Source organism: Bemisia tabaci, chromosome 3 (assembly GCF_918797505.1).
Source record: "Bemisia tabaci chromosome 3, PGI_BMITA_v3".
NCBI lineage: Eukaryota > Metazoa > Arthropoda > Insecta > Hemiptera > Aleyrodidae > Bemisia > Bemisia tabaci.
Genome location: NC_092795.1, coordinates 49,243,429 through 49,270,757, shown reverse-complemented (window position 1 = coordinate 49,270,757; position 27,329 = coordinate 49,243,429). Strand labels below are relative to the sequence as shown.

The 27,329-nt window shown below is 39.1% G+C and overlaps 3 protein-coding genes and 1 long non-coding RNA gene across 4 annotated transcripts in view; 3 read left to right on the top strand and 1 right to left on the bottom strand.

The window, feature by feature from the left end:
- Polr3C (RNA polymerase III subunit C) overlaps positions 1 to 27,329 on the top strand; it is a 316,833-nt gene that overhangs the window by 136,367 nt on the left and 153,137 nt on the right. The window lies entirely within an intron of this gene.
- Positions 49 to 2,974, top strand: LOC109030659 (uncharacterized). The gene is made up of 2 exons (XM_019041733.2): positions 49 to 176; positions 1,797 to 2,974. The coding sequence occupies exons 1-2, from the start codon at positions 125 to 127 to the stop codon at positions 2,075 to 2,077; spliced, it is 333 nt and encodes a 110-aa protein (XP_018897278.2). The 5' UTR covers positions 49 to 124; the 3' UTR covers positions 2,078 to 2,974.
- On the bottom strand, positions 2,008 to 25,812 carry LOC140224278 (uncharacterized). The gene is made up of 2 exons (XR_011899577.1): positions 24,966 to 25,812; positions 2,008 to 2,073 (listed from the first exon to the last, which is right to left on the bottom strand). It is a non-coding gene; the product is annotated as an uncharacterized lncRNA (long non-coding RNA).
- LOC109030657 (uncharacterized) overlaps positions 18,588 to 27,329 on the top strand; it is a 38,003-nt gene continuing 29,261 nt past the window's right edge. The window contains exon 1 of the mRNA XM_019041732.2: positions 18,588 to 19,513. Within this exon, the coding sequence (XP_018897277.2) occupies positions 19,147 to 19,513 (367 nt within the window). The 5' untranslated portion in view covers positions 18,588 to 19,146. The remainder of the gene's footprint in view (positions 19,514 to 27,329) is intronic.

The following is a 27,329-nucleotide window of genomic DNA, read 5'->3' as shown; positions in this document are numbered from 1 at the left end:
AACACGGCAGAATATGATACTGACACCGAACAGTTGGCTGTCAGTAGAATCATTGCCGAGCACAAGTGTATGTTCCGCTCTCGTTTTTAGTCCAACACCAAAAGTTTTCAGTCCAACTGTGGCAATGCACAAGTACAGCCTCTTCATCTTAGCAATTGCTAGCAATGTCTTTATACGTAAGTTAAGGTTTATGGTTCGAATCTAGCTCAGTTCAATGGAGATGTTGCATATGTGAGGGATTTGCGATTTGACCATTGATTCTTATGTAAAAGTTCGCGAGAAACACGATGGTGCCACTGGTCTTCTCTGAAATCATCTCCCAAGCTCAAAAAAAGCTCCCAAAGTGAGGCCAAAATGGAGGGGATATTCCGCCCTACCCTGAGAGTCCACCTCTTCATCAAAACAAACTCTCCATGCAAAGATAGGGAGCAAATACATTAGCAGGGTTGCTGTGTTTTCAGTTTTGAAGTCCCCAAATGAAGTGGCAGCCCTGTCAATGTATTTGCTCCCTATCTTTGCATGGAGAGTTTGTTTTGATGAAGAGGTGGACTCTCAGGGTAGGGCGGGATATCTCCTCCATTTTGGCCTCACTTTGTGAGCTTTTTTTGAGCTTAGGAGATGATTTCAGAGAAAACCAGTGGCACCATCGTGTTTCTCGCGAAATTTTATATAAGGAAGAACAGTCAAATCGCAAATCCCTCACACATGCAACATTCCTAGCTACGCCACTGTCCTTCATTTCATGGAGTCCTCACGACGAGAGTGACAGCAGTTACTCAAGGAAACTGATTCGTAAATCACGATGCAGGCATTTTTAAGCCTTCACCCCCCCCCCCCCACCCTTACACTGAAAAAAAAAAAGAATCTGAAATTTTCCGACAAGAAGTATTTCTTCTTAAATCAAGAATTTTTCTGGTTAATGTAAGCTACTTTTTTGCTTAACCCGAACATTACCTATATTTCTTGTATCAAGAAAAAGTCGGCTTAAAGCAAAGATAAAAAAAATTCTTGGCGGCAAATTCAAGAATCATCATGCTTGATCCAAGCTTCTTTTTTTTCATTGTATTATATCCGCGAAAGAAGTCTACGGATTTTTTAGTTTTCCGCTTCAGTACGTTACGGCATAAGAAACTGATGCGAATGTGAATTAAACTGTATCAGTGCAATCTAAATGAGTTTCAAGTCATTTTACCATAGGAAACGATTCAAACGCTTTAGCTGTAGTTCACAATCGATCTGTGGCTGTCAAAACATGGATTATTTGTCATCTGGATTATACTCTCAGACAATTTTCTATTGTTTTTGATCATTATGCATGAGGTAAACTTTCGTATTTTTATTTGTGACCATATATAAATCGCTTTTGTTTCATCGATTTATTTATTTATTTTTTTGCATGCAAAAAAGAGTCTACTACTAAGGAGAGAATTTTACGACAGTGTAGGCTGAAAATCTTTATTAAAAAACTTTCAAACGAGATTCTAGCTATGCCAATTTGTGATTTGCATTGGAAATGGCAGAGTTTCGAGACGAACTTGCCCGAGACTTAAAATTATTGGATGAGAATATCACATTATGCTTTCTTATGGCAAACGGTTAAATGTCTGTGAAACAATAACATGGAAGCAATACATTTTCTACGACGCGTAACATTTTTTTTTTTTTTTTTTTTTTTTTATCGAGAGCTCGAAGTTTAGTTTTCTGACCTGAAGATTTGTTTAGGTGTACTAGGTTCCATTTTTCCCCGGGTAGTTTGTATTTATTTATTTCTTACGGTGATGGTTCATTTTCGACAGGCTTTCCGGGAGCCGATGCTGCCTTTTGGAATGTGACAATTTACGAAGATCCCTCCTTTCGTAAAAAACTCGAAGACTTACACGGAGACAGTTGCAAAAATGTAAAAGCAAATCATCATGACAAAGCCTCCTCCATCAACACCCATGACACTTGCGTCAAAATTTGGAAAGAGCTCGATTGCACCGGTGACAAGCAGGAGGTGAAACCTGGCAGTCAATTCCACTGGAAACTCAGTGAACTCGGTTTTGACAACGTGTTGTCTTCCATTGGACCTTGCTGAAAACAAAGAGAGAAATTGGCGTGGACTCTTCTTTTTTATATTTGGAACTTTTTACATTTGCTCACAGGAATTGGCATTTGGAATAAAAAGTTCCAGTGTTCGAAACTCACAGGCGCCAACGCGCCAAATGCGCCTAAAAAATGAAGGCTCTGCGCCAACGTGGCCCCTAAAAATTTCCCCCTAAAAATCTGGATTTTCACAGGAAGTCACACAAAGAAAGAAAAAACAAATCTATTTGAATTGAAAAAACTCAGAATTTCCAGCACTACAAGTAATGGCTTGCTTTTTCTATTCTTCACGATTTCATTCTTAGTGCTTTTGTCTTCCCCATGTTATAGCTGATTACTAGTACTGATACGAAAACATTTTGCATCTGACTTTTCACTAAATGCGCCATTATATCGTCGCCTTCCAGGCATAAGGACATAACTACAATCAGCAATGAGCCCTGTCGTCCATATAATTCAATGCTTTTCCGGGCTCATCCCAATGAGCAGTTACGCCCTTATGTCGGCCAAGCGACGATATATGGGCAAAAAGTCAATTTGGCCCTAAAAAATCTTCAATGGCACCTAAAAATCGGGCTTGATGTGCCACATGGCTCCTAAAACTCGAAGGTGAGTTTCGAACACTGCTGATAACAGTCCTTATGTACGTAGCTTTGCAGGATTTTCATTTTTATTATCATGGGGGGGAGGGGGGTTAACAGTTTAACAGCCATTTTCTTGGATAATTCATTCTTCTGCTTATGTTTGTTCACACGATAGGTACCTACTTTTTGTCACATGTTCATTACGTTTAGTCTGTAGGAATGATTTTTGCTATTATAAGGAGATTTATTTGAAAGATTTCCCCTTAGTTTCAAAGATAACAAGAAATACCTAAATACAAACAGTTTTTGGAAGATTTCCTTATTTTAATTTAACCCCTTTATTTTTTCCCATGTGAAAAGCTCTGCACTGCTACTGCTGCACGGCGTATATATGAGCATTGAAATGAACGACATTTCACAATGAGAGACTACAATTTTCCCGCTCATTTCAGGTACGAAGTATGTGCTGTTAGTTTTCCTGTTCAGATAGTTGCATTCGCAGATTTTTCAAAGGAAGTCGTTCCCTACGGCAAATGTTGTCCAAGTTTTGCTGAACTTCTTTCGAAAAAACACGAATTATCGAGAAAATGTCTAAATTTTTTTCATCCCATTTTTCCGAGAGTTGTTTTCCAACCTTATATAAAACATATGAAATATTGAAAAATTAAGAAGAAAAAACATTGAACAGTCATTGGAGAATCCGTTCATGACGTTATCGGAACACCAGTTCATGACGTCAAACATCTGTGCGCAACTTCAGACATCCGTTGATAGCGGCATCGTGACACCTGTCTATGACGTAATTTTGGAATTCATTGATGTATATCTTAATTAGCAGAATCTTCACACTTTAGATTTATATTTCTGTCTAATGAGACATAATGTCAACATGTTTCGAATTCATTCGGAATTAAGTTTGGCGGCATTCGAATTTTCATACGGCGTTTTCCCCTGGCACGGCAGAATGGGAGAGGTGCGTTACCATAGTATCAATCTTAGGTATAGTTGGCAACATTGTTTTTCCTTTGTGTAGACAAGGGTGGGGGGTCCAGGGGGTCTGGACTCCCCTCCTCTTGGCCTCGTTAATTGTACCATTTTTTTTTACTTTTGGAGGGCAGATATAAAATATTATCAGGGTCGTAAGTACACAAAATCATGTAAATTTACCATCACGGACACCTCCTCCCCTTAAAGAATAGAGATGTTGCATGTGTGAGGAATTTGCAATTTGACTTTTGATTCTTGCATGGAATTTACGATTTGACTGTTTATTCTTATGTAAAAGTTCGCGCGAAACACCATGGTGCCACTGATTTTATCTGAAATCAACTCCCAAGCTCAAAAAAAGCTCTCAAGTTGAGGCCATAATGGAGGGGATATCCCACGCTATCCTGAGAGTCCATCGCTACATCAAGACGAAATCTCCATACAAAGATAGGAAGCAAATACATTGACAGGGCTGCAACTTTATTTGGGGACTTTAAAACTGAAAACACGGCATCCCTGCTGATGTATTTGCTCCCTATCTTTGCATGGAGAGTTAGTCTTGATGCAGAGGTGGACTCTCAGGATAGCGTGGGGTATCCCCTCCATTTTGGCCTCAACTTGGGAGCTTGAGAGCTTTTTTTGAGCTTGGGAGTTAATTTCAGAGAAAACCAGTGGCACCATAGTGTCTCTAGCAAACTTTTACGTAAGAATCAACAGCCAAATCGCTAATTCCTCACACATCGACGGTGAAACTACCAAACCACGTATCTCGGTTTGCGACGTCGCAGACTTCCTGTCATACTTTATTTTTTAAATGAAAAACTGCTTAACGTCCAGTCTTGAAAATTTCTGTGATTTTTCCTCTTCGTGCGGAGAAAATTCTGTGAAAATTTTAAGGAATGATATTGATTTGGTCTACTTCCAAAAAATAAAATGCGAGCGTAGATTTTTAAACACCGCAAACGAGATACGTGGTTTGGTAGTTTCACCGTCGACATGCAACATCTCCATTCCTGGCTACACCACTGTCCTTCATTTAAGTGTATGCAAAAAAATCGATTCCTTGGCAAGGCGCGGCGTCTAAAATCGATATTTTCGACGGAATTACAAGGAAGAAAAACAATGTTGCCAGCTTGCAGCATCACCGCTGTGCGTTACGTAATGTCCAAACGGCCGCGGATCCGCGAACACACTATCCATGACGAGGAGCGCGAACTGCAGCTAAAAACCTGACCTTGGTTTTTATTGCGCCCGCACGAAAACGACAGACTGGATTTCGATTCGCGGGGCGAGTCAAACAAGTGTGATAGGCAAGAGGGAAAACGAGGAGAGGGGTGGAGGAGTGGTTTTCCGATAAAGGCACCAAACTCCGGCTTCATTCGCGCGATACCAAATTTGGCCCAGTGGCGTGGCGTGGCGTGCTTTGCGATATATCTGTCGCAGGCAAATAGTGAAATCAGGCATTTTGTCAAATGCCTAGGCAGATAGTCAAATTTTGACGGTCTACAAAATTTTGTGAATTTATGGCGAAGAGCTCACGATTTTTCACTGTTTCTGGAAAAATAACTCGTCCAATCTACGAACTCTTTTTGTCTCTTCCTCTTCAATTGCTTCTCATATTTTTAAAAGTTGAAATTCCAAAAATTCTGTATTTTACGACATGCTGAAAATTTCAAGATCAGTGTCTCTTCAGGAGCTAAAAATTGTTTAAAATACTATCGTGTGTGCAAATTTTTACTGAGAATTTTTTCTTGCAGGAGCAATGAATTATTTTGTCTGAAATTAGGGAAATAATCAGAATTTCAATCTAAGTTAGAATATTTGAGTATTTGCCTAGGCATTTGACAAAATGCCTGATTTTACTATTTGCCTGCGACATATCGATTGGTATGCCATTTAAACCTACGGAAAAGGATCGATAAACAGGGTGTTCGCAGCGAACACCTTAATGATCGATTCTTTATCATAGGTTTAAATGGCAGGACAATCGATACGTCGCAATTCACGCCACACCACTGATTTGGCCGCGCTTCTTTGTTTTCCTCTTATTCTGGCGGTCTGCCGTTGTTTTCCCGGTCGGCAGTCGTCGAGAGCAGCGGCTCTGGTCTCTGGTCTCTGGGCGGCAGAACCCTTTCTGAATAAATTTAGCGACGGACCAGCCAATGAAAACCTCGCGTCCGCGTTAGCGCGCGAATCGGAGTTCCTTTCCCCTTCCATCGAGCATCTATACCTTCAACTTTACCCTTCAGTTTCGATCTTGTTCTAATTGTAAGGCAGCTCGAGTTTTGCTTGTTTTCGCACACGCCCAAAATCCGATACGCTATTCTGCCGTGCTGGGGAAGAACGCCGTATGAACATCCGAGAGTTGCCAAATTTTATCCGATGAAATGTTTGTCCTTGAGGAAAGTTATGAATATCTTTCCTTGAAATTTTCGGGCGATTTAGATCAAATTACAATCAATGTTATCTGAGAAATTGACAGACAAATATTCAACAATTTTCCTATAAATTAGCAACTTGTCAAAGGAAATTTGGCAACGCCTGAAGTTTCATAAGGCGTTTTTTCCTTAACGCGGCAGTATTCAACTGCTCTGCTCTGGTCGGTCAGTCCTGGCGAACAGAACGAGACCAATCCACGGACTATGGAATGAATTTTTGAAAAATAGTCAGAGGCACTTCGATCGGTTTTTCTCCATTGAAATTTCTGCACGCAGCTGTTATTTTAGGTTGAATCACAAAAATGTTGTGAGAAACATGACGGACCCACTGTTTTTTTCTGAAGTCCACTCTCAAGTACGAAGAGAAGCACCTCCAACTGTATGACAAATTTAACCCTCATATCCAGTTAACAAAAGAGACAATTAAAAGACCCTCCACCCTCCTCATGGTGACGGGTGGAAACTTTTACTTTCGGGGATTCAACATTACCCTACGAAACATTGGAGCAGCGCTCATCTTCCCCACTAGGTGGATGATGAGCTTCGGCTTAAAATCGTTAATATCGATTTGGGGATCAGCGAGACGATTTTTGAATCATTTTCGAGTGGTTTTAATCGATGTACATCCTTATCACAGCAATTCTACTTATCGATCTGAGACAACGATTCAACAATCGACCTGAAGAATTGGCTTTGAAAGGGAGCTGAAATCGATCCAACTTTTCATCACACGACAAAATTAGGTTGACTACGAACTCCAGCTCTCTATATGTGTTGATGGACGACTATATTAAGGAGATTCGGCTTGTAAGTCACAAATCTCAAACTTTTTTCGCCTTGATAGATTGCTGCATCAGAGCTCTGTTTGATGCGGTCGCTTGTCTGCGGGAGCCTTAAGGAAACTTGTCCTAATTCTGGGTGATTTGCATTCGTAATGAGTCGAATGATGCCCGTCAGATCCTGCATGCTTGGCCTTTGAAAAAGTTTAAAAAGTTGAATGTGAGGAGAGCGTCTTTTTTTGGAATTAGAATCGCGCCACGACATTGATGCACCACGAGCGAGTTTTTTTTTTTTTGGTCTTTTTTTTCTCCGCAACTTGACAGATTTTATGGCACGGGATTTTTGAATCTTGAATATGACCAAAATCCGTATAAATCGGTCACACTTTGCATACCACTTTCTTTTCGTTCTGGATGATCTGAGCACGCCGATGTTTAAGGGCATAACAGGGAATCCTCAAACCCGGCGCCTTCTCTTAAGCAATATCTCCCCGAAAGCAAAAGGTCCAAAAAATTGGAAATTTATTTAAGTTAGATGGATTTTCTTCACACTCGGGTAGTGAGAAAAAAAACGTGAGGGGCTACTAGACTCCTAATTAATTTTTATATGCTCCTCAGGTAATTCAGCGACCCAGGAGAATGGCGGCTAGAATCTTCTCTTCAAGAGAATATCATTAATTTCAAAATTCGCTATTATTTCCGCGAGATCTTACGCTGAGTACCACAAACATCACAAAACTCACCATGCTTCCTAGAAAAGATCGACTGAGTATGTTATCGTTGAAATGGTTCGTAAGTGTTTCTAAATTATGCTTCTTCATCACTGAGCGCTTACGCCAAAATAACGTTATCAACTCTTGGTAACAATAGTTCGTTTCTCTCTAAGTGACCTTCACATTAAGGAATCTTGAGAAATAGGCAAAACATGTCAAGCTACGAGGGTCATCCAAAAAGTAAGGTTCCCTACCTTGTATCTTCCGAACGAAAAGAGATAAATCAAATCGGTTAGTAGACACATATTAGGCATACTCTAAGCTTTAAAACAAGCCTAAGTTTTTGAAAATCGACTGAAGGGTTCGCGAGAAAACTCAATTTTACTGACACAACCTCCTGTCGCCGCGTGCCCACCTCCGGGGTGAGGACGCGCGGAGACTCGATTATTTCAGACTCGGGTATTCGCCTCTAAACATCACATTAAGAAGGAATTTAAAAGTTTTCATTGAGTAGGTCTTAATTTACTTTTCGACGTAGTATCCACATCTTTTTTGACATTTCTGGTGTCATTACAGCAGCTTCTTGATGCCATCCGCGTAAAAGCTCTCACCCTGGCTCCGGAACTAGTCATTAACAGCGATCTGCACTTCCAAATCAGTTGCTTTGCGTCGGAAAATTTTCCCCAAATCCTTCATACTCTCTTAATTTAGCCTTATGTGACTTTCATCTGTTCCCGAGCGGAAAAACTTCCACGATGAAAAGCGATTGCCAACCGATTCAGAGGTACAGATCGCTGTCAGTGACTGGTTTCGGAGCCAAGACGAGAGCTTTTACGCGGACGGCATCAAGAAGCTGCTGTACTGATACCAGAAATGTCAAAAAAGATGTGGATACTACGTCAAAAAGTAAATTAAGACCTACTCAATGAAAACTTTTAAATTCCTTCTTGATGTGATTTTTAGAGGCGAATACCCGAGTCTGAAATAATCGAGTCTCCGCGCGTCCTCACCCCGGAGGTGGGCACGCGGCGACAGGAGGTTGTCTCAGTAAAATTGAGTTTTCTCGCGAACCCTTCAGTCGATTTTCAAAAACTTAAGCTTGTTTTAAAGCTTAGAGTATGCCTAATATGTGTCTACTAACCGATTTTATTTATCTCTTTTCGTTCGGAAGATACAAGGTAGGGAACCTTACTTTTTGGATGACCCTCATAGTTCCATAGCAGCTACTTTCAAGACTACTTCCTTAAATAATTATTCGCTTTCTGAAAACCTTTAATGGTATTATCATTATCTGCAACGTTCAGCCCTATAATCATGACATCTTGAGAGCACTCGTGTTAAGTTGCGTACAAAACGAATTTATTAAAGAGAGCTGTAAAAACTTTATTCAGGCTCTCAGTCACATTTTTTCTAGGATATTGAATCTCAGCCTAATTTAAATACGTCTTACAATTAAATACTCATTCAATCACGTTAAATGATTTAAAACACGGTAAATTGTAACGAAACGGTCGGGTCAGCTTGATGGGATCGGCAGTTATTTTCTCTCACTTTTGACGGACAAGGTGAAGAAATGGTGCTGGGTCCACACCATTTCGCGGGGAAATCAAAGCCAAGGAGTGCCAAAAGTTCTTAGTGTTTTTTTTTCTTCTTTTTTTTTTCTTTTGTTTTTTTTTCTTCTTCTTCTTTTGACGGACTAGATACTTGATTCAAATAAAAACTTCAAGAAAAAATGATCGTATGCTATTAGTCAGGCAACATTTTTCAACACGACAACAATTTAGAATTCAAAGGCTACCTAGAAAAAATATTGAATGACATAAAGCGGTCACATTGAATTTTTGAAGGTTCTAACTCCTACAATATCCAACAAATATGCGTTGCATGAAAAAAACTACAACTCTTCTCGCATTATTATTCGCCAGGCATTCGAGGAGGTATATTGTCCCGGAAGTCCATAACTTAAGGAGGATCGCTGTCTGGAGAACTAAAATATCACTATCATTCTATTCCCTTATCAAAGATAAATCGAGTCAGTTGAATTTAACGATGTAGTCAAATGACGTTATACATATTAGTATTAGAGACGATTGAAGTTATTTGAATTCCATTGGCCATTGCAGAGACAAATGGAGTCATTTAGAGTCAATTAGAGTCAAAGAAATTGAAAAGTCGAGATTTGGTCAAAAAGTCGAGTTCTTTTTATCAGTTTACAGTTTCCTATTTTGTTGGCGCTTATTCTCTTTTCTTGACTTAATTTTGGTAATGAATCAGTTTTTATCTAGTTCCTGGAGGAACTCCACTATACGCTGAAAGAAAAGGAATCTTAAATTTGCCGTCAAGAAGTATTTTCTCTTGAATTAAGAATTTTAAACTACTTTTTCGCTTAACTCGAGCATTTTTCTCTAGTATCCAGGGAAAATCAAGATAAAACAAATCAAGAATCATCATGCTTGAGCCAATCACTTTTTTTCAGTGATAGCAAGCAAAGTCAAAATTAACTCGATCTCATCTTTAATATCACCACAGAATATGATCATTTTGAACAGCGCGTTCAATATTAAGCCAGGGCAATTGGCAACGCCGCGGGAAAACTAGATACGCGGTGAACTTTTAAATTGCCTCTGCGCTCAAAAATCGATTAGCATTAAGTATAACTCACCCATCGATAGCTTAATGCCAATCCTGGGGTTGAGGTCCTCGTTTTTCGGCAATTTCGGTGTTTATTCTAAGCGCCTCCGAGGCCATTATTTTGAGTGCGCCTCTCCGCCTCTTAACAGCTCCGAAAAAAACACGCACACGTGAATCAGTTAAAACCGAACAGGTCGATTTTTTTATTGACACATAACATTCATAAGAATGCTCCAAACCCAGGGCTCAACAGATGTGAGACGCGTGTGGTTTCAACATCAAACGATCCACGTAGAGAGCTCTCGCCGTAGACCAAGAATTATAGACGAAAAATTAAAATGAGCGGAGATGCGGGGAAGACGAAACTCACTCCGCGAGATGCGGTCATTTGTTGAGTTGGGAGCATTAATCAAAACCGCGGTATTCGGCGCTTTTTCGAGGCAGTGTTTTCAATCACCTAACCGCGCTTTCCCGCCACGCTTGTCGTGTGAATTTGATGGAGTTTTCGGCGCAACGATTTTTCTCTCGACTCCGCCTCGGAGGGATTTGATGTTAATGGAAACGGACGGCTTGCGCACTGAAAAAAATTCTCGGCGTTTTTACCACGGTCCGTTGGTACCTTTACCATCTCACTTTTTTTACCAATTATTGGTAATTTTACCGAGACAGACTGGGAAGCTTACCTAAAAACCGGTATTTTTACTGTTTTTTTTTTTCAGGTAAGAATACCACTTTTATTGGTAATCAATTCCCGGTAACTTTGCCATTTTATCTCGGTAATTCTACCACAGTCGATAAAAAATATTGGCGTTTTTACCAAGGTCCAGTAAAATTACCGAGAAAGTTCAATAATTTTACCGAGATTTCTCGGTAAAATTACCAATTCCATAATTGGTAATTTTACCAAGAAAAAACTGGGATCAAATAGAACCCTGAATTCTTGGTAATTTTACCCTTTTCTTAGTAAATACACAGAGATTTTTTTTTTCAGTGCGATTAACCAGCCGAGGAGTTTGTCGGGGTTCTTGTGGACAAATAGTTGTTGTTAGTAGTTTCTTTATTTGTTTCCGTTTTTCTCAAATATTCAGAGCCTGAAAATTTACCAAGCACTACCCATTGTTACACTGAAAAAAAAGGTGTTTGGCTCAAGCATGATAATTCTTGAATTTGCCGCCAAGAATGTGTTTTATCTTGATTTAAGCTGAATTTGTCTAGATACAAGCAATGCTTGGGTCAAGCGAAAAGGTAGTTTCTATTAAACAGCAAAATGTGTGATATAAGAAAAAATACTTATTGGAGGCAAATTTAAGATTCTTTTTTTTTTCAGTGTATGCATTATGTAATGCTACGCGTTATGCCAGCACGCCAGAGCCAAAGGTACCCAACTCACATTTTTGGGAAACTCTAGTTAGTGGCGTTTTCGAAATTTCCATTGACGGTTCCATGAGTGTGGACGATTCGGTTGCCCTATCTTATGCCGGTTAGGAGGTATGGCGTTTCAAAAATAGCGACTTACATTGCAATGGAGCCGACGTGCGGTTTTCCCCTGATATCTCGAAAAGTCTAATATGGAGTTAGGTACATTTTGGCTCTGAGACACGATAAAAAAAAGTTACACACAGTACCTTTTACTCAAAGGTAAACGGAAAATAAGACACTCTTTGCTCGACTTCAATTTTAGAATTCTTGCCCTGGATAATTCCTTTCTTCAGGGAAAAATATAGATATCAATGTAGCATGGCATTCCATATGAACTCTAAATCAATAGTCGACATAACCAATGATAATGTTATGTTTGCCGCCAAATGATAATTTTATTTTATTGCAATAGTAAAATTGCCAACGATGTGGTATTCTTACTGTCAAGAGATGATTTTACCAACGTAATGGTGAAATTATCGCTAAAATCACAGTTTTGGGTTATGATTTATGACTAACACACTGGAAAAAAAACACATTGGATCTAGAGTCCAGACTCTTAAAAACATCGACAAGAAAAATACTCTTGATTCAATCAGATTTAAGCTTAATCAAGAACCAAGCCTCTTAATTTGAGCGGATTTCCTTTTGATTTAAGCTTAAATCTGATTGAATCAAGAATCCTTTTTCTTGTCAATGTTTTCAAGAGTTTGGACTCTAGATCCAATGTGTTTTTTTTCCAGTTTATTCATTAATTATTAAGAGTTCATGCGGAACACCAGAAATTTGGTAATTATAATCGTGGCTTCTCTCAGTTTTTTAATTTAATTTTACCTAGAATTGAATCTGATTCATCTGAAAACTTAAGGGAGCCTAAACTGGAGCCCCCCTTAAAAAATTGAATTTCGGGAAGGGAACGTGTCTTCTCTGCGGAGCCACCAATAAAGCGTGTAATTACTGGACTCGGCGTCGCGTTGTTAGGAGAACTGCGAAGGGTCCGGAGGCTTATGAAAACAACGGGTAGACAAAACCACGAATTAAAGCCCACCTTTGATTCGAGGAGCAGGCGCCGCGCCGCACCATTGCCAGCCTGCAATTACTCCCGGGTAATGATACCCGAGTAATGTACCCCGATAATTAGTTTTGTCCACACTCGGTGCGTTCCGCGACCGCTTATTGCGGCGGTTTCGAGGAAGGCTCGATCCGGCGGTTTGTACACGTGTATGAAACGCGTGACTAGGGGTAGTTTTCCGGGTTGAACAATGTTTGGTGAACGGTTTGACATGTAAGGGATCAGCTAAGTTTACCTATTGATGGCAGCTGTAGAAACGAGCAATTCTGATCATAAGGACGCAATGTATCGACGGCGAAACTGCAAAAATTTGTACCCAGTGGCGGGAGGTGCTTTGCGATATATCGATCGTTATGCCATTTAAATCTATGGGAAAGGATCGATAGACAGGGAGCTCGCAGCGAACACCTTAATAATCGATTATTTACCATAGCTTCAAATGGAGAAATATCGATAATCGATCATTCGCGCCACGCCACTGAAAAATGTGTACCTCGGTTGCGGTGTTTCGAAATCTCTGTTCCTACGTTATTTTATTTTATAAAAAAAGACCGAGCCAACATCATGGCTTGAAGTTTTCACAGAATTTTCTGTATAAAGAGAAGAAAAATCACTGAAGCTTTTCAGAGACGTCGTTCAGTAGTTTTCCATGTAGAAAATGAAGTATGACAGGAAGTCTGCAACGCCGCAAACCGAGATGTGTCTTTCTGTTTCCATCGATATTGATAGAATTCAGTCCCATTCCAATGGAATACCCCATTGAAATGGAACTGAGTTCTATCAATATCGATGGAAATCAAAAGTCTGTGGTCGGGCTGCAGCAGTGTCACCATCGATATTGATGATAAAAAGTTTGCAGTGATGTTATGGGTCGATTTTAAATTAATGTTAGAAATCACTTGCTATCTTAATATTTAATTTGAAAAATAGAATGAAATTGTGAATCAACCACTGTACTAATTGCGAGGGGCGTTGGTTCATTTGAAAGGTGTTGTTCTCAATGCTTCGGGAAAACTATAAATTATTTTCTGGGGTTCGTCCCCGATTTTTAAATCCCTAAAAACTCATAAATTGGATGAGGGGAAGTGGGGGTTTTTTGTTTTTTGTTTTTCGGAAAAGTTTTGTTGCTACGCATCTTACTTTACTGTTTGCTGTCTTTTTATCAGCTGTTTTCGTTCAACAATCATCATTAAGTGAGGTTACTTCCAACACTCAACTGCCATCAACTTACATTTTTCTTTTCCCGCGTTTTTTTTTACGGTTTTTCATGATTGGTTCCATCTTTTTCCTATTGCCAATTTTTCCTCATTAAGTCAATAACCTCCAAGTTTTTTTTCTCATTTCCGATCAGAACTTTTCACGCTGTTTCTTTTCAATGTGTATAAATATGTTTATTATTAATTTCCATTTTCATTTCATCCTTTTTCTTCTGGTTTATTTTTTTTAATTTAAATATTGAACTTTTCAGTTATGATTTTGTTAAAATAATAATAATTTTTACTAATTTTAATTTTAAATTTAACAGTTGTTATGAGTGAAATTTTCAATGACCGAGGCGGTCGTCCTCAAAAACGTGGTCGCGTTTTCCAGAATTCTTCGCATGTTCGTTTAGTGAAGCAAGAACTTAACTCTGTTATTAGTATAGAAAATCAAAGTTTCAGTTCTTCATTTCGGAAGTATAAAATTGATGATCAGAACTTTGATGAAAATTTTGTTACCAAATTTTCAGTCGGTTCAATGAATATAATTTGTCATCATTGTGATGCTCGCCATTTTCAGGGTGAAATGTCCAATGGTCATTTTAATAACTGCTGCCAAAATGGCTTAATTTCTTTACCGAGTATTCGGACAAATACCGATTTGAAATCATTATTTTTATATTCTCCAAATTTCATAAAGCATATCAGAATTATAATATCGCTGTTGCTTTTGCCTCTTTCTCTGCAAATCGAATTGATATTCGGGTGATGGACCTTATTGCTTTAAAGTTCAAGGATCCATATATAGGTAAGTTTATTTAATATTTACCGTTACGTAACGTACTTTTTTCAGTTTCTCAGTCCGTCCCTCCCTCCTTCCCACCCCTTAACGCATCCGGAATGCAGCTGCATTCCGGATGTTTGGAGGAATTGAGTTCCGGAATTGAGTTGAACTCTGAAAAAGCAGATATATTGCGTAAAGCTTCGTTAATCTTAATAGATGAAGCATCAATCATTCCCGCTGCCTCTATGGAATGCATAGACAAACTCCTCAGGAATATAATGAAAAATGAATCAAAGCATCTGGAACACGCCCCCTTCGGTGGCAAAGTTATATTATTTAGCGGCGATTTCAGACAAGTTTAACCAGTCGTGCCTTAAGGTAACAAAACACAAATACTATTAAATATATACTACTAGATATATACTATCCATATATTTATTCCTCTTTCTTTAAATAGATGTTACAGGTATTATTGGTGAGATAGAAGAAGAACAAAACTTACAAACAAAAACTGGAACCATGAAAAAAAGAACAGCAAAAATTAAAGACTCAAAGGGCAACGGGGTAAGAAAAAAGAAAAATTATTAAGTAGCGCAATTGTGGAATGGGAAACGGGGCGGAGAGTCTAAACACCAAAAAAACACCACTGACAATTAACAAACGACAAAAAAATTGAAAAATTACATTTCAAAAGCAGCAGAGAGAGGATTTTCTATTAAAAGAAAAATTAAATGAAATTAAATAAGTTTAAACGATTGGATATGAAAGCTTGGAATACTGATAAAAATGTTACTTGACAAAAAAAAAGAAACATTATTAAATCATATTTTAACATTTTCCAGATTGACATAATCCTGTGGAACGAAGCTACCAATGAAATTGAATACGAAGACTTGGGAAAAACCATTTTTATCAAACAAGTTAAGCTAGGAACATACATGGGTAATAAAAAATGACTTATATGTGGAATAGTAAGATAACGAAACAAGAAAAAGATAACATACCAGCAAATACGGAAACCAGAAAGCAGACTGAACATGGAAAAAACGAAGAAGAAAAAGGGGAAAAATTAGATGAAGTTAAAACAGGAGCAGAAAAAGAAGAAGAACCAGAAGGAACAGCTACTGAAGAAGAAAAAGGAGAAGCAAAAAAAGAAAAGACAAAAGGAGGAAAGAAGAAGAACAAAGTTGTAGGAAATATAGGAAAAAAAGCAGGACAGAAATGGCAAAAGAAGAATCAACAATTTAATCGAAAAAAAGCAAAGTATTCAAAAATAAAAAAAGATCTTCTTTAAAATTAGTTTGAAAACAAATGTAAAACCTAAAAAATAATTTTGTATGAAGATTAAAACAAAATTTTAGTTTAAAGTTTACTAAATAAAATTACAATTTTTGAAAACATTTGTTATATTTATTCTCTCAAAAAAATAATTAGACCGATTCAAAGACAAAACAGAAAATTAAATGAAAATAACTAAAAAAAAAAAAAAAAAAAAAACCAGTGAAAGTGAAAAGTGTACAGGAAAAATAAGGGGCTGCGAAGCAGCCCCATAAGCCCCTAGTTTAAATATAAGTTCGTAATTCGTTTAATCGAATTTTGGAATTTGTTGTATGAAAAATCTGAAATCTTTACTAACAATCTTGCAATTTTCAGTTTTCATGCATGTATGCAAGGAGATAAAATCACATATATGACTCAAAAATACTTAATTAGACTGACGAAAAATGAAGAAAAGTACAACACGAGAGAACATTCAATTTTCAAGATTTTGTATTACCCTTCAGGTTACAAATCACAAAATTACATATTTACCTATTTAGACATCAATTATGTGATTGAATTGAATTGAGACAAACGAAAACGTTGGTTTAATCAAGGTTTCAGGTCAACACTCCTTGCATCGATTTTTTACAATCTTCTTTTGGGTATTTGACAAAAACCAAAATGTTATGAGTTCATATGGATTGCATTTTGCAAAAAGGAACCACTAGCATTGCAATGATGCTTAGATTGTGCAACTTCATCTTGCAATAAAATTGCGGAAACCGTGAAAAACTATGAAATTTAGATGGTAATTTTTGCCTTAAATTTACAGTTTTTAGCAAGTAAAATAGAAGCTATTAATGGATAATCGGGTTTTTCCTCCAAGACATAAGAAGTTGCACAATCTTAGCAACATTGCAATGCTAGTGGTTCCTTTTTGCAAAATGCAATCCATATAATGTCATATCTTTCCGATGAGTATCAAAATAGCAAGATTGATTTTGTTAATGTGATCTTGATAGTAAAAGATAACTAGCATCAGCAAAATGGAACTTTACTTATCCGTGAAAAAACCCTGATGGAAACAGGAATTCTACAGAATTCTCAGGAATTCTACAGAATTCTCAGGAATTCTCTACAGACGGGCAGGCAACTCAACAAATCCCGGTATTCACGGTGCACGGGTGCACCTGGGCAAGGGATGTGTGAGCCGTAAGAGCGCCTTCAATTATGTTGCAAAGCAACAAGCCAGACACTTACAACGCTTTCTTCACGGTGAGCGGTAGTTGTTCAGTTGCTTGCCTCAAGCACAAATGAAGCGGCACAAATGTTGATCTTATCAATGCACTCACTGCTGGCAGAATGTCGTGAGCATTGAAAATGTCACCCTACTGAAGTTTTCACTTCAATAATTATCATTCCAAATTTTACTTTTCAACTCACTTATAATTCATTAAAAAGTTCAGGATTTGTTTCAATTTCTCACGAATTGCTATAACTTTTCTCCATCAATCCCTTCATGTAATTAGATCTTTTAATAATGACTCACATAGTTTCATACACTATAAGCATTTAAAATTCTTCTCTTATGCATAGAGGATTTGTTTTAAACATTCATTTAACTTGTTTATTGCTAATATAGTAGTTAGGGTTGATTTTCTTCATAGATCCATCCATTTCTACATACTTAAATGAGGAGAAAGAAAGGGGGAAAAAACAAGTTGAAAGATGCAACATAATAGTGTTGCAGTAGCATACTTGCGGTCCACGTAAATCACACAAAAATTAAAACTATAGTCCAGTCAAATTGTCAGTTACAGAATAAATCAGTTGAAATGCACAAGAACACTACACAAAAATTCAACCTATGCAGCTGCTGGCTGCCGGTGGATCAGAAATAAAACCAGTATGGGAACCGTCAACAAATTGCGCGAGGCACATTTTTTTTCTTTTTCTTCTTCTTCTTTTTTTAATTTAGACCTTTAGGTAAATAGGACTTGTAGTTACATGGAGCGAAACATGTGATACAACTATTTCAACTTCCAATTATTGGTAAAATTGTATATCCGTAAAAATGAAGGAGCAATGTATCTTCTATCCACTGACTCAGAGACTTTAACGCAGAGGTAGAAAAATAAAAATACAGTGCGCGAAACCCGCGAAATAACAATTTCGACAACCAAGTAGATAATATTGTACAATTAAGAGGAACTTTGTCTCTTTCCCGCTGGCTAAAATACTTTAACACAGAGAAAAAAGTTAGGTAAATGGGGCAAAACGCGTGCGATAAACGCATAATTTAGCTAGCAACGGTGTTAAAACAACAAGTCCGTATAAAGTTTGAAGAATCAAACGTATTCTAGGTAAAGTTCTGCAACTCATAGGTACTACCTACCCTGCGTTCGGCTGGGTTACCTCCTTTTTTTATAATTTTTTTTTTCAATAAATGAAAAGAGATGGAAAGAGTGAAAATAACAAGGTAAACTCTACCAGTATCGCAGCTCAATTCGAAAATATTTTGCATTGCTTTGTAAAGTGTTATTCCACCAAATTTTATTAAATTAAAACCGTTAATAAAAATTGCCGCAATCTTTAAGAAAAAACAGGGGGGAAAAAAAAATCTCATATAGGTAGGTATACGAAAACATAGCATTTGCTCGTGAATGAACAGATAGACTCAGGAAGCCAAGCGGAGCGTTAAAATTCGATTTCGACTGCATCGTCATGCAGCGGATTCGAATCCGGCCCGGGGGACCAGATCACCAGATGCAACTCAGCGCTGACGACTGCACTTCCTCATGCATGTGTAAGTGCAGCTGTACACGGGTTCGTATTGTGTGCGCGCTGCTCGAATCCTCGTTTCGTAACGAACATTTTCAAACTCGGGGCGTTGATTGGTCCGCGGGCGTTGGTTCCCGCCGCGGCCGCCAGAGCGCGCTACCTACCGCGAGCGCTCGCCGAGACGGTTACGAAGGCCCGGGTTCAAATTCGAACGTATCATTAAACCGCCACCAGCGGACCGTTCACGTTACTCGTCGCTCCGCGCAGCGCTCAACTCCGCGTGCGTGTCGTAAACGTTGTTGTTATTGTTGTGTCGTGTTGTTACTCCACGTTGTTACGTATTAGTGCCTACCGCCCGTTTTTAAATTTTTACGTTGTTATCCCCGCGGAAAGTAACTTTCCTGTGTTGTTATGTTAACGCAAAGTGAATACGCCATTCGAATGATGGAAATGCGCGGAAAAGTGTCGTTGCTCGAGACGCTCGTGGCGTACCGCGAGTGCCGGACACCGCTGAGGCCCCGGTGTTTGTTCGGGCCCTCGGATAAAAAGGAAAACATCACCTTCGCTAAAACGGAGCTGATGAAAGATAGACAGAAGTTTTTCCAGCGCTACGCCCTGGTCGAGCCCCATGGAGAGGACCTGCTCTTCGAGTTGTGTAACAGTGTTAAGCGGAAAAGAAAGTGGGAGGATGACCGCATTCAGACGAAAGTACCCTGTACTTGCGCCCTAGAGGCTCAGGAACCAGAAACAAGCCCCATCAAACAGACGCACATAACAGGTAAAATTGCACTGTAACTTTCATCAGAATGTGATTTCGTGATACTTTGCATGACTAAATAAAAAATTTTGTTTGTAATTTAGTTGAAGAAACAAAAAAGTTGATCAACATTGATATTTTGATTAGAAATGGGAATTATAGGAGCATCATGGGCTAACATTTAATAATCCACACCAAAAATTAAGCGAAAATTAAGTAAAAATTGATCAATTTTGAAAATGACCCTCAAGTTTCATAAAATGATAATATTGAAAGTTAAAGGAAATTACATGAATACAATGCCAAAAAAGCAGATAATGACAGTACCTAGCATTTTTAAAATTCGCAGTCTGCGTTAAATAAATAGAAAAAGCAATATGAGTAAAACATAAGTGACTTAAAAAGAAAAACGCAGGAATTACCTAAAGTTCACGTGGTCGAGAAAGAAAGTGATTAGAAGAATTTATGCATTTATTTTGTCAAGTATTAAATTTGTTTTTAATGTTTATTTTTATTTTTTCTTCTTCATTTTTATATTTTATTTGCTTTTTTAAATTTATTTTTTTAAAATTGGCCCGCATTATACATTAGCATAATATCTGCCTCTTAAGCGGCCTTAAGAAAATTGTGTTGCGGTAAGTGACTTAAGTACATGCAAAGCGCGCTCTGTTCTTTTTCTTAGTGCAGTAATTTTACAGACAGGCCGGAAAGTACTTTAATAGACGAATACCAAATGAAAATGAGTGTTTTTCCAATATCAGGCACGAACAAAATAATCCAGACGAACACTAAATTTCCGGAAAAAAGCTTTCTGTCCTCCGAAGTTTGATAAACAAAATCTGCTTTCTTAGTTTTTCCTAAGAAAAGACCTAAAAAATTTGAACCGTGTAAGTGCTTGCACCTCTACCTACCGCAAGCGATTGGGAGGAGAGAAAGAGGGAACTTGTTCTTAAACTATTGGAAAAGTGAAAGCACCAGTCCAAATTTACTACTCATTTCCATTTCATTCTGGACGTATGACAAATCCACATCTCTTCTCCCATTTTAAAGTAATTTAACTTCGATTGAAAACTCCGACTGAAAATTTCTCCCAGATATCATACTTCAAAAGTTCAAAAATTGTTAATTTGACGTTCACTCTTATTTTTCTGAATCGTGAAAAATGAGAGTGCTGCACTGACGTTTTTCTCGCGGCCGTGCCGAAATTGAAAGTGAGACGACGTACGCAAGCAAAAGAATCGGTCAATGCTGAAACGTATCATCCGAGTTTTCGTGATGATCCCGAGCTTTAGAGGACTCATACGGGACTCCGGACTCATCGAAACGGGGGACGTGCTACGTTTCTACATTTATCTATGCAAATGTCACGTCCAAAATAACTCGGGTGAGACGTGATTATTCCGTTTCCTGGCGTTCCGTCTCGCGGTATTGTATCGGCGTGTTTCTACGACCGTTCGAAAGTTGCAAAACTCCCAGTAGAATCGTTCACTCCCTCTTCCTTTAAAAAATATTTCAGAAGTATGTACACCAAAACGATCTTTTAAAAGATGATTTTTCCAGTAAAATTTTTCTTTCCCGTGATTCTGAATCACCTGAGTTTTGAAATTTGGAAGATTGCGGTCTAAAAAAAAAGGTGGCAAATAATTGACATCCACAATATCGTACACTTTTTAGGTGCAATAATGTAGCGTAACAAACAATTCAGAGAATGATTACTTGATTTGTTTTCACACCCCTTTAAGGAAAAGCTGGAAATAAGATTTTGAGGAAAAATTTGGAATTCCAAAAATTTTCCAGAATTTAACATTCTTAACTCTAAAATTCAACAGGAGACAGAGTCCGGATTAGGTTTGTGTTTCCGTAGTTTCGCCGTCAATACACAGTTCGGATTCCTAAAATTAATCTCGGCAAATCGTTTTTTTTTTTTCTTTGAAAAAAAAAAAAAAAAATAATACTATTCCAGCAATCAATATTCCATTTGCGTAGGTTTCCCCGTAAGCATTTTTGACGAGACACGTACATCGTAGTATAGGATCGGAGTAAATCGTGCGCTTCATTCAACGGATGTTCTTTCGATCGGGTTAGAGTGAAATGCTGACGTCATCCGCCACTCTCCTCTCGACAGGATTCGCGTTTGGTGCGTCATCCGGACCTAGGGCAACCGATTTTCGCAGAAAAAAATGGAGGGAAAAGCGGCGAGTACTTGGCATACGACGGCAGTACCTGTACCCCGGTCCCCGCCCCCTCGCGCTATAAAAAAGCAACAGGTTCGGTCCCTCTCCTCTCCTCCTCGTCGAAGCATAAAAGAAGAGAAACTAAAATGGGTGGAATTTCCTCGAAAAAGAGACGTACTCACTCCGCAGGTGAAACCCAAGTGTGCAGTCAACGCACAGTGAGGCAATAAACGCCTACCTATGTTATCATATTTTTTTCCTTTTCATGTTGATAATATTTTCTCAATTTAGGGCTCATCAATATTCTCAATCTGAGAAAATAATTGTTCAAGTATGCTTTACCTAGGAAAATTTTGGAGAAGAGTTTACGCGATATCAGTTTCAGATTTTATGCGACAAAAATACTGATTACGTTTCCGCAGATAATCGAGTTTCACCGTGCATCCGTGCACCGTTCAGTTTCAATCAGTTTCCCTGGAAGGAATAGAAAAAAATCGAGACTCGGCGATGGAGAATTTGCAGATGTCTGAAATTTTGGAATTTTCATGTTCGAGAGGAGACTACTTAGGGGACTGAGCAGTAGAATATCCTTAATGAACGATTATTAGAGGAGATATGATCAAATTACCTAGTCTGGTTAAATACGTGTGTTTAAATGAGAAATACCGCCTGATGACGTCACAAGCCGGCAGATTTTCTATCTATTAAATCTACTTTTCTAAAAACTTCCCCTATCGGGAAAAAACCATGAAAAGGGTTGCGAACGCAGCTCTTTAAGCACTTTTAGATGGAGCAATAAATAATTTTCGTACGAATTCTCCATTTGTCAGATACACCGAAAAAAAAAATTTCTTCAGATATTATTTTGACTTAAAGCGTCATTTCTTGTCGACCACTTTTTTTATTTAAATCCATGCGGATTTAACTTAAAGTCAGTTTTTCCTTTAATTCCATATGTTATATTTTTTTCACTTAAATTTAACGATAACAAGAAGACGCTTTTTAAACTCAAAAGAACTGATGTTGAGTTAAATCCGCACGGATTTAACTTACTAAAACCCAAATTTTGTCAAGAAGAAACGACGCTTTAAATCAAAATAGTACCCAAAGAATTTTTTTTCTCCGAAATTAAGAGCGGTCAATCCCCGATCCTTTTCGGTCGGATGCACCGTGCGACGATCGCCGCTCGTATGACTCAGGCAGGCGCGAGGCAGTGGCAGGCGTGCTGCCGGATCGGACCTCGGGGTCCCAACCCTCCCCCCCCCCTCGTGTCCCCCGGCCCCCCGGCCTATCCTCGTACACGGGGGGTAAGACACAGGCCCAGACACCGTCTTGGGGCCGAGACAGGCCGGCAGACTCGAGCGCACGCATAGTCGCCGTGAGTCATCCGGGAATACTCGGGATGCGTTCGCGGGTATGCGCCGCGCCGGATGACCGCACCACGCGGATCTGTCGCGTGCGCAAAAAGGCGGGAACGCCGCGGTAGGATTGCAGCTCCTTTTATGGACAAGATATGGAATAATGCTCCGAGGAAGGCACTCTCGTAAGCGAATATTTCTAACGAGACGTCGAAAATGGCCTTTAGGTCGTTTTTTGGGCCATTGAGGATTACACTGGAAAAAAAACACATTGGATCTAGAGTCCAGACCCTTGAAAACATTGACAAGAAAAAATACTCTTCATTCAATCGGATTCTAGCTTAAATTAAGAACCAAGCCTCTTAATTTAAGCGGATTTCGTTTTGATTCGAGCAAAAATCCGATTGAATCAAGAGTATTTTTTCTTGTCAATGTTTTCAAGAGTCTGGACTCTAGATCCGATGTGTTTTTTTCCCCCAGTGTATAATTATTGCACCTACAATAGTGCGAAGGCCCGAAAAGTTCACCTCTTTGAAAATTGTGAAAGGAGGCTGTCTCTATGCCTCGAAATCTGCCTCAAAGAAAGAAAAAAAATCCAGAATAATTCAGTTACCGCCAAAGTCTGTTCTGTAAACAACACTCTGGTGTGACGTAGAAAAACCCGCGAGAATAATTACTCTATTTTTCGTCGATATTTTGTCGCAAGCCATGCTATGCTGTGTGAAGTTATTCTATTATTCTGGCCACTCGAAACAATTCCTATGATTGCATTATGTAATCACAGCACTACAGTGATCAAACTCCAATAACGAGGAATCAACGCGGTAACAGATAAAAATTGCCGCGGTTGATTTCTCAGCCGACGGACACAACACCACGCTATGATTAAGTTGATACAACTATTCGTACTCATTGTCATTGGATACCCATGTTGCCTATGGAACTAATTGCGGGCGCCTCAGCCTTCCTTGCCAGTCAGCCGTCAGCGTAGCGATGCTGGCGAGACACGCGGCGCAGACATACAACTATACGTACTCTCAGGATGCGCGCGTTGCATACACGCCTATTTGAAGGCGTTTTGCATTTTTACCGCTCATTGTGACACGCGCGGCGCGGCATCGCAATTCGGTGGCAATGTGTTGCGTAGACGGGCAAGATTCAAGGCTCACGGCCGTGTGGCTGTAGCTTTTGAATTATTTTGAAACTTCATTTGAAATTCCTTGAAACATCTATTGTTTGATCAGAGAATAGACTGCTCAAACGATCTTTTCCTTTTTTTCTCTCTTTTATTTCGAGTTCATGATTAGTCACTACCTGTCTAAAAGTGAATTGACTGATATCTGTCGGATGTCAATTCCTGACTCACAGCATATACTCACACCCACGCATTGGAGCCAATTTTCGTCGTATATGAAAAGCCTCTCAAAAAGCAACGTATGACTGTCGTAAAATTTGAGGCTCTGGCGAGTGGTGCCTGGTGCCCTCTGACGTCAATAAATAAAATGGGGCGGAGGGCATCGGGCCTAAATCACCACTTTCAAATGCTAAAAAAAAGTGGTTTAACCAGGTGAACCAATCCAGCAAACGGATAAAATATAGGGGGAAACAAGCATTTAAGCAGTAATAACATGTAAAACGAAAGAGAAAAAAATGAGGTTGACCGGTTGCAGCATCAAGAGCCAATCAACACGCAAGTGCAATTAGCCCAACCATGTATTCTTTCGATGCAGCAGCTACACACTTAGAACGTTGTAAAATGTCTTTCAAAATGATCAAAGTAAGAGTAGTGCTTAATTCGATATTTATTACTTGATTGACCGATAAAACAAGTCCGATTTTTCAAACAGCATTTTTTATAGGCTCAGAGCGGGAAAAAATGCAAGTTTCGGAGAATGCGGCGATCGGTAAGTAATAAAAAATGCAATTAAACGAAAAAAGTACCGAGGAAAACAAATAAAATCAGTTACTCGGATGCAACAATGTAAGCGTTGACGATGGCATGACGAAGCATCTTTAAACGGGGGAGCGGTTTCTTTTTTACGCGACCGCCAGTCAACTCTTTCTCTTATTTTTCATCCGCGTCCTTTTACTGCACATTAGTGTCCGGTCCTCTCACCAACTGGACAATATCGAGGAATAGAAGGTTGTCAAATCTTCAGGTATCAACACAGCTTTAAAAAATAAATAAAAAATCAATTTATAAACGAGAGAGTAACTAGGAAAAAAAAACAATTGCACTGAAGTATGTACGATACTTCATACGAGAAATGAACGCGGCACGGCAAGTGCACATGAATTTAGAGGATGGAATAGACTCAAACTTTGAGTGCAACTGTCATTTATAATCACAGTGACGTCATCGATGACCAGAAGTAATGTAAAGCCTTTGATTGGTCACGGCAAAGAATAATGTCATGCCACAGCCAGCAACAATGCATTGAACTATCATTTTGAAACATCGCCAGGGCAATAAATTTAATGCGATAACAGAATTAGAAACAAACTGACTAAAATATGGTTGAAATGAATGAAAGTCAAAGACTTTGACTGAGAGAGGTCTGTTTGAGTTCAAGAGAGACAGAATCAACTCAACAGCATGAAGCAAATGAATCCCAAGCACCTAAAAAGTAACCAGAGAGTATACATTTTCACCTATACCTAGCTAGAAGGGTAGAAAATGGGCTCTATTTTTCTCCGATGCACTTCTGAAACAATTGATGGTGTCCACTGAAACGTGTTGAGACCTCCACTCTCCGAGTGATGCTGTGTAGGTTTCTCACGGGACTGTCCGTTTTCCGCTCCTCTAATGGCTCAAACAGCAGTCTCCTCAGACTCATGACCGCCCCTTCATATCTGTGCGCTGTCTACACCCACGACCCATTAAAACACCGCGCTGTCGGCATCGCGCCTCAAAGGAAGATGACCGACACTTGACAGGGGGGGATCACCTACTTTGAGAGCTCTTGTTTTGTGTTTCACTGCGCACCTTAATTACCTGGACTTTAACGTGGGAGATAGTGTTAGAGATCATCAGAGAGGTATGTTTTCACAGCGTCATTTGATTTCATCACGTGTCTTGAACGCCGCTGCGGGTAAAAATCATCACGTTTAGGATCTCTACCTCAGTAAAAAACGTCGACTAATGATGATCATACGATAGTTCTGATGTGAAATCGATGAAATTTTCTTGACTAAATTGTTTTAATAAAAAATCTCCGTCTACACGAATGTCCTCGAAAAATTAATTCAAGTTGAGAACTCCCATTCCGCCCCACATATTAATGCTAAAACTGTCGTATAACAAATTCTCGAGAGCCACATGATTGTATTTACGCTAAAAGAAACTATGTTACATGCAAACCCTATGCTCATAGTTCCTTTTATTACAAATACGTCTATATTACCATTACTGGAGTAACTCCAAGTGATAATCTCCTATTTGAGCTTTAGTATCGAATGATCCTCCTGGATTCTCAATTTAATTTTTCCAAATTCGACGCTTTCTCTCATCCGCCTCTGATACTACTCATGAGCTAATTTTCTGCATAAATATAAGTGCACAATTTTGTATTCAATACGTGAGCCAATATTCTTCGTAGAACAACAGTTTTTTTCCCCCTGAGGAGATAAATCCGAATATCGATTATGATCCCTGCGCATTTGAATTCGATCACTACAGGGAATGGGTTCTCACGAAAGTGTTCGCATGAAACTATGCATGTTCGACAAATATTTGTTAATCAAAACGCCGGCGGCACTCCTCATTGTTCGCGAGTTCATTCACGGCAAAAAAAAATCGTAATTCTCGAATGCACTCACAAATTAGCCCCGATACAAGATCGACCTCTCTACACACTTACAACATGTCAAGGGCAGTGAACTCAATTTTGAGCCCGGGCATGTGAACACCCCTTGAGGAAGACGCCGAACGGTAAAAAACAACCGCGGAAAGAGTTATCCGGGAAAAAACTAGGTAGGTAAATGAGCTCTGTTTGATTTGAGGATTAATTCTATTCCCAGCGCCGCATCCCAGCGCATGTTTTTTTCGGCCCACTTTAATTGAATACATTATCTCTCCTGCGGAAATATAATCCGGGCTCCTACTTTTTCACCTCCGGGAGCTGCAGGTAGCTGCACCGTAGTCAACGCATCCGAGACAATGGCCCACCTCGTGATTTCTCGAGGTGATTATTTGAATATGCACCTTTTCATGGGAGAATGTTGTGCAACCCTTCTGTAACAGTTTTCGGGCCTCGGGAGGGGTGGGGGTATTTTTGTTGTTTTCGGTCGTGTCGATATTGACAT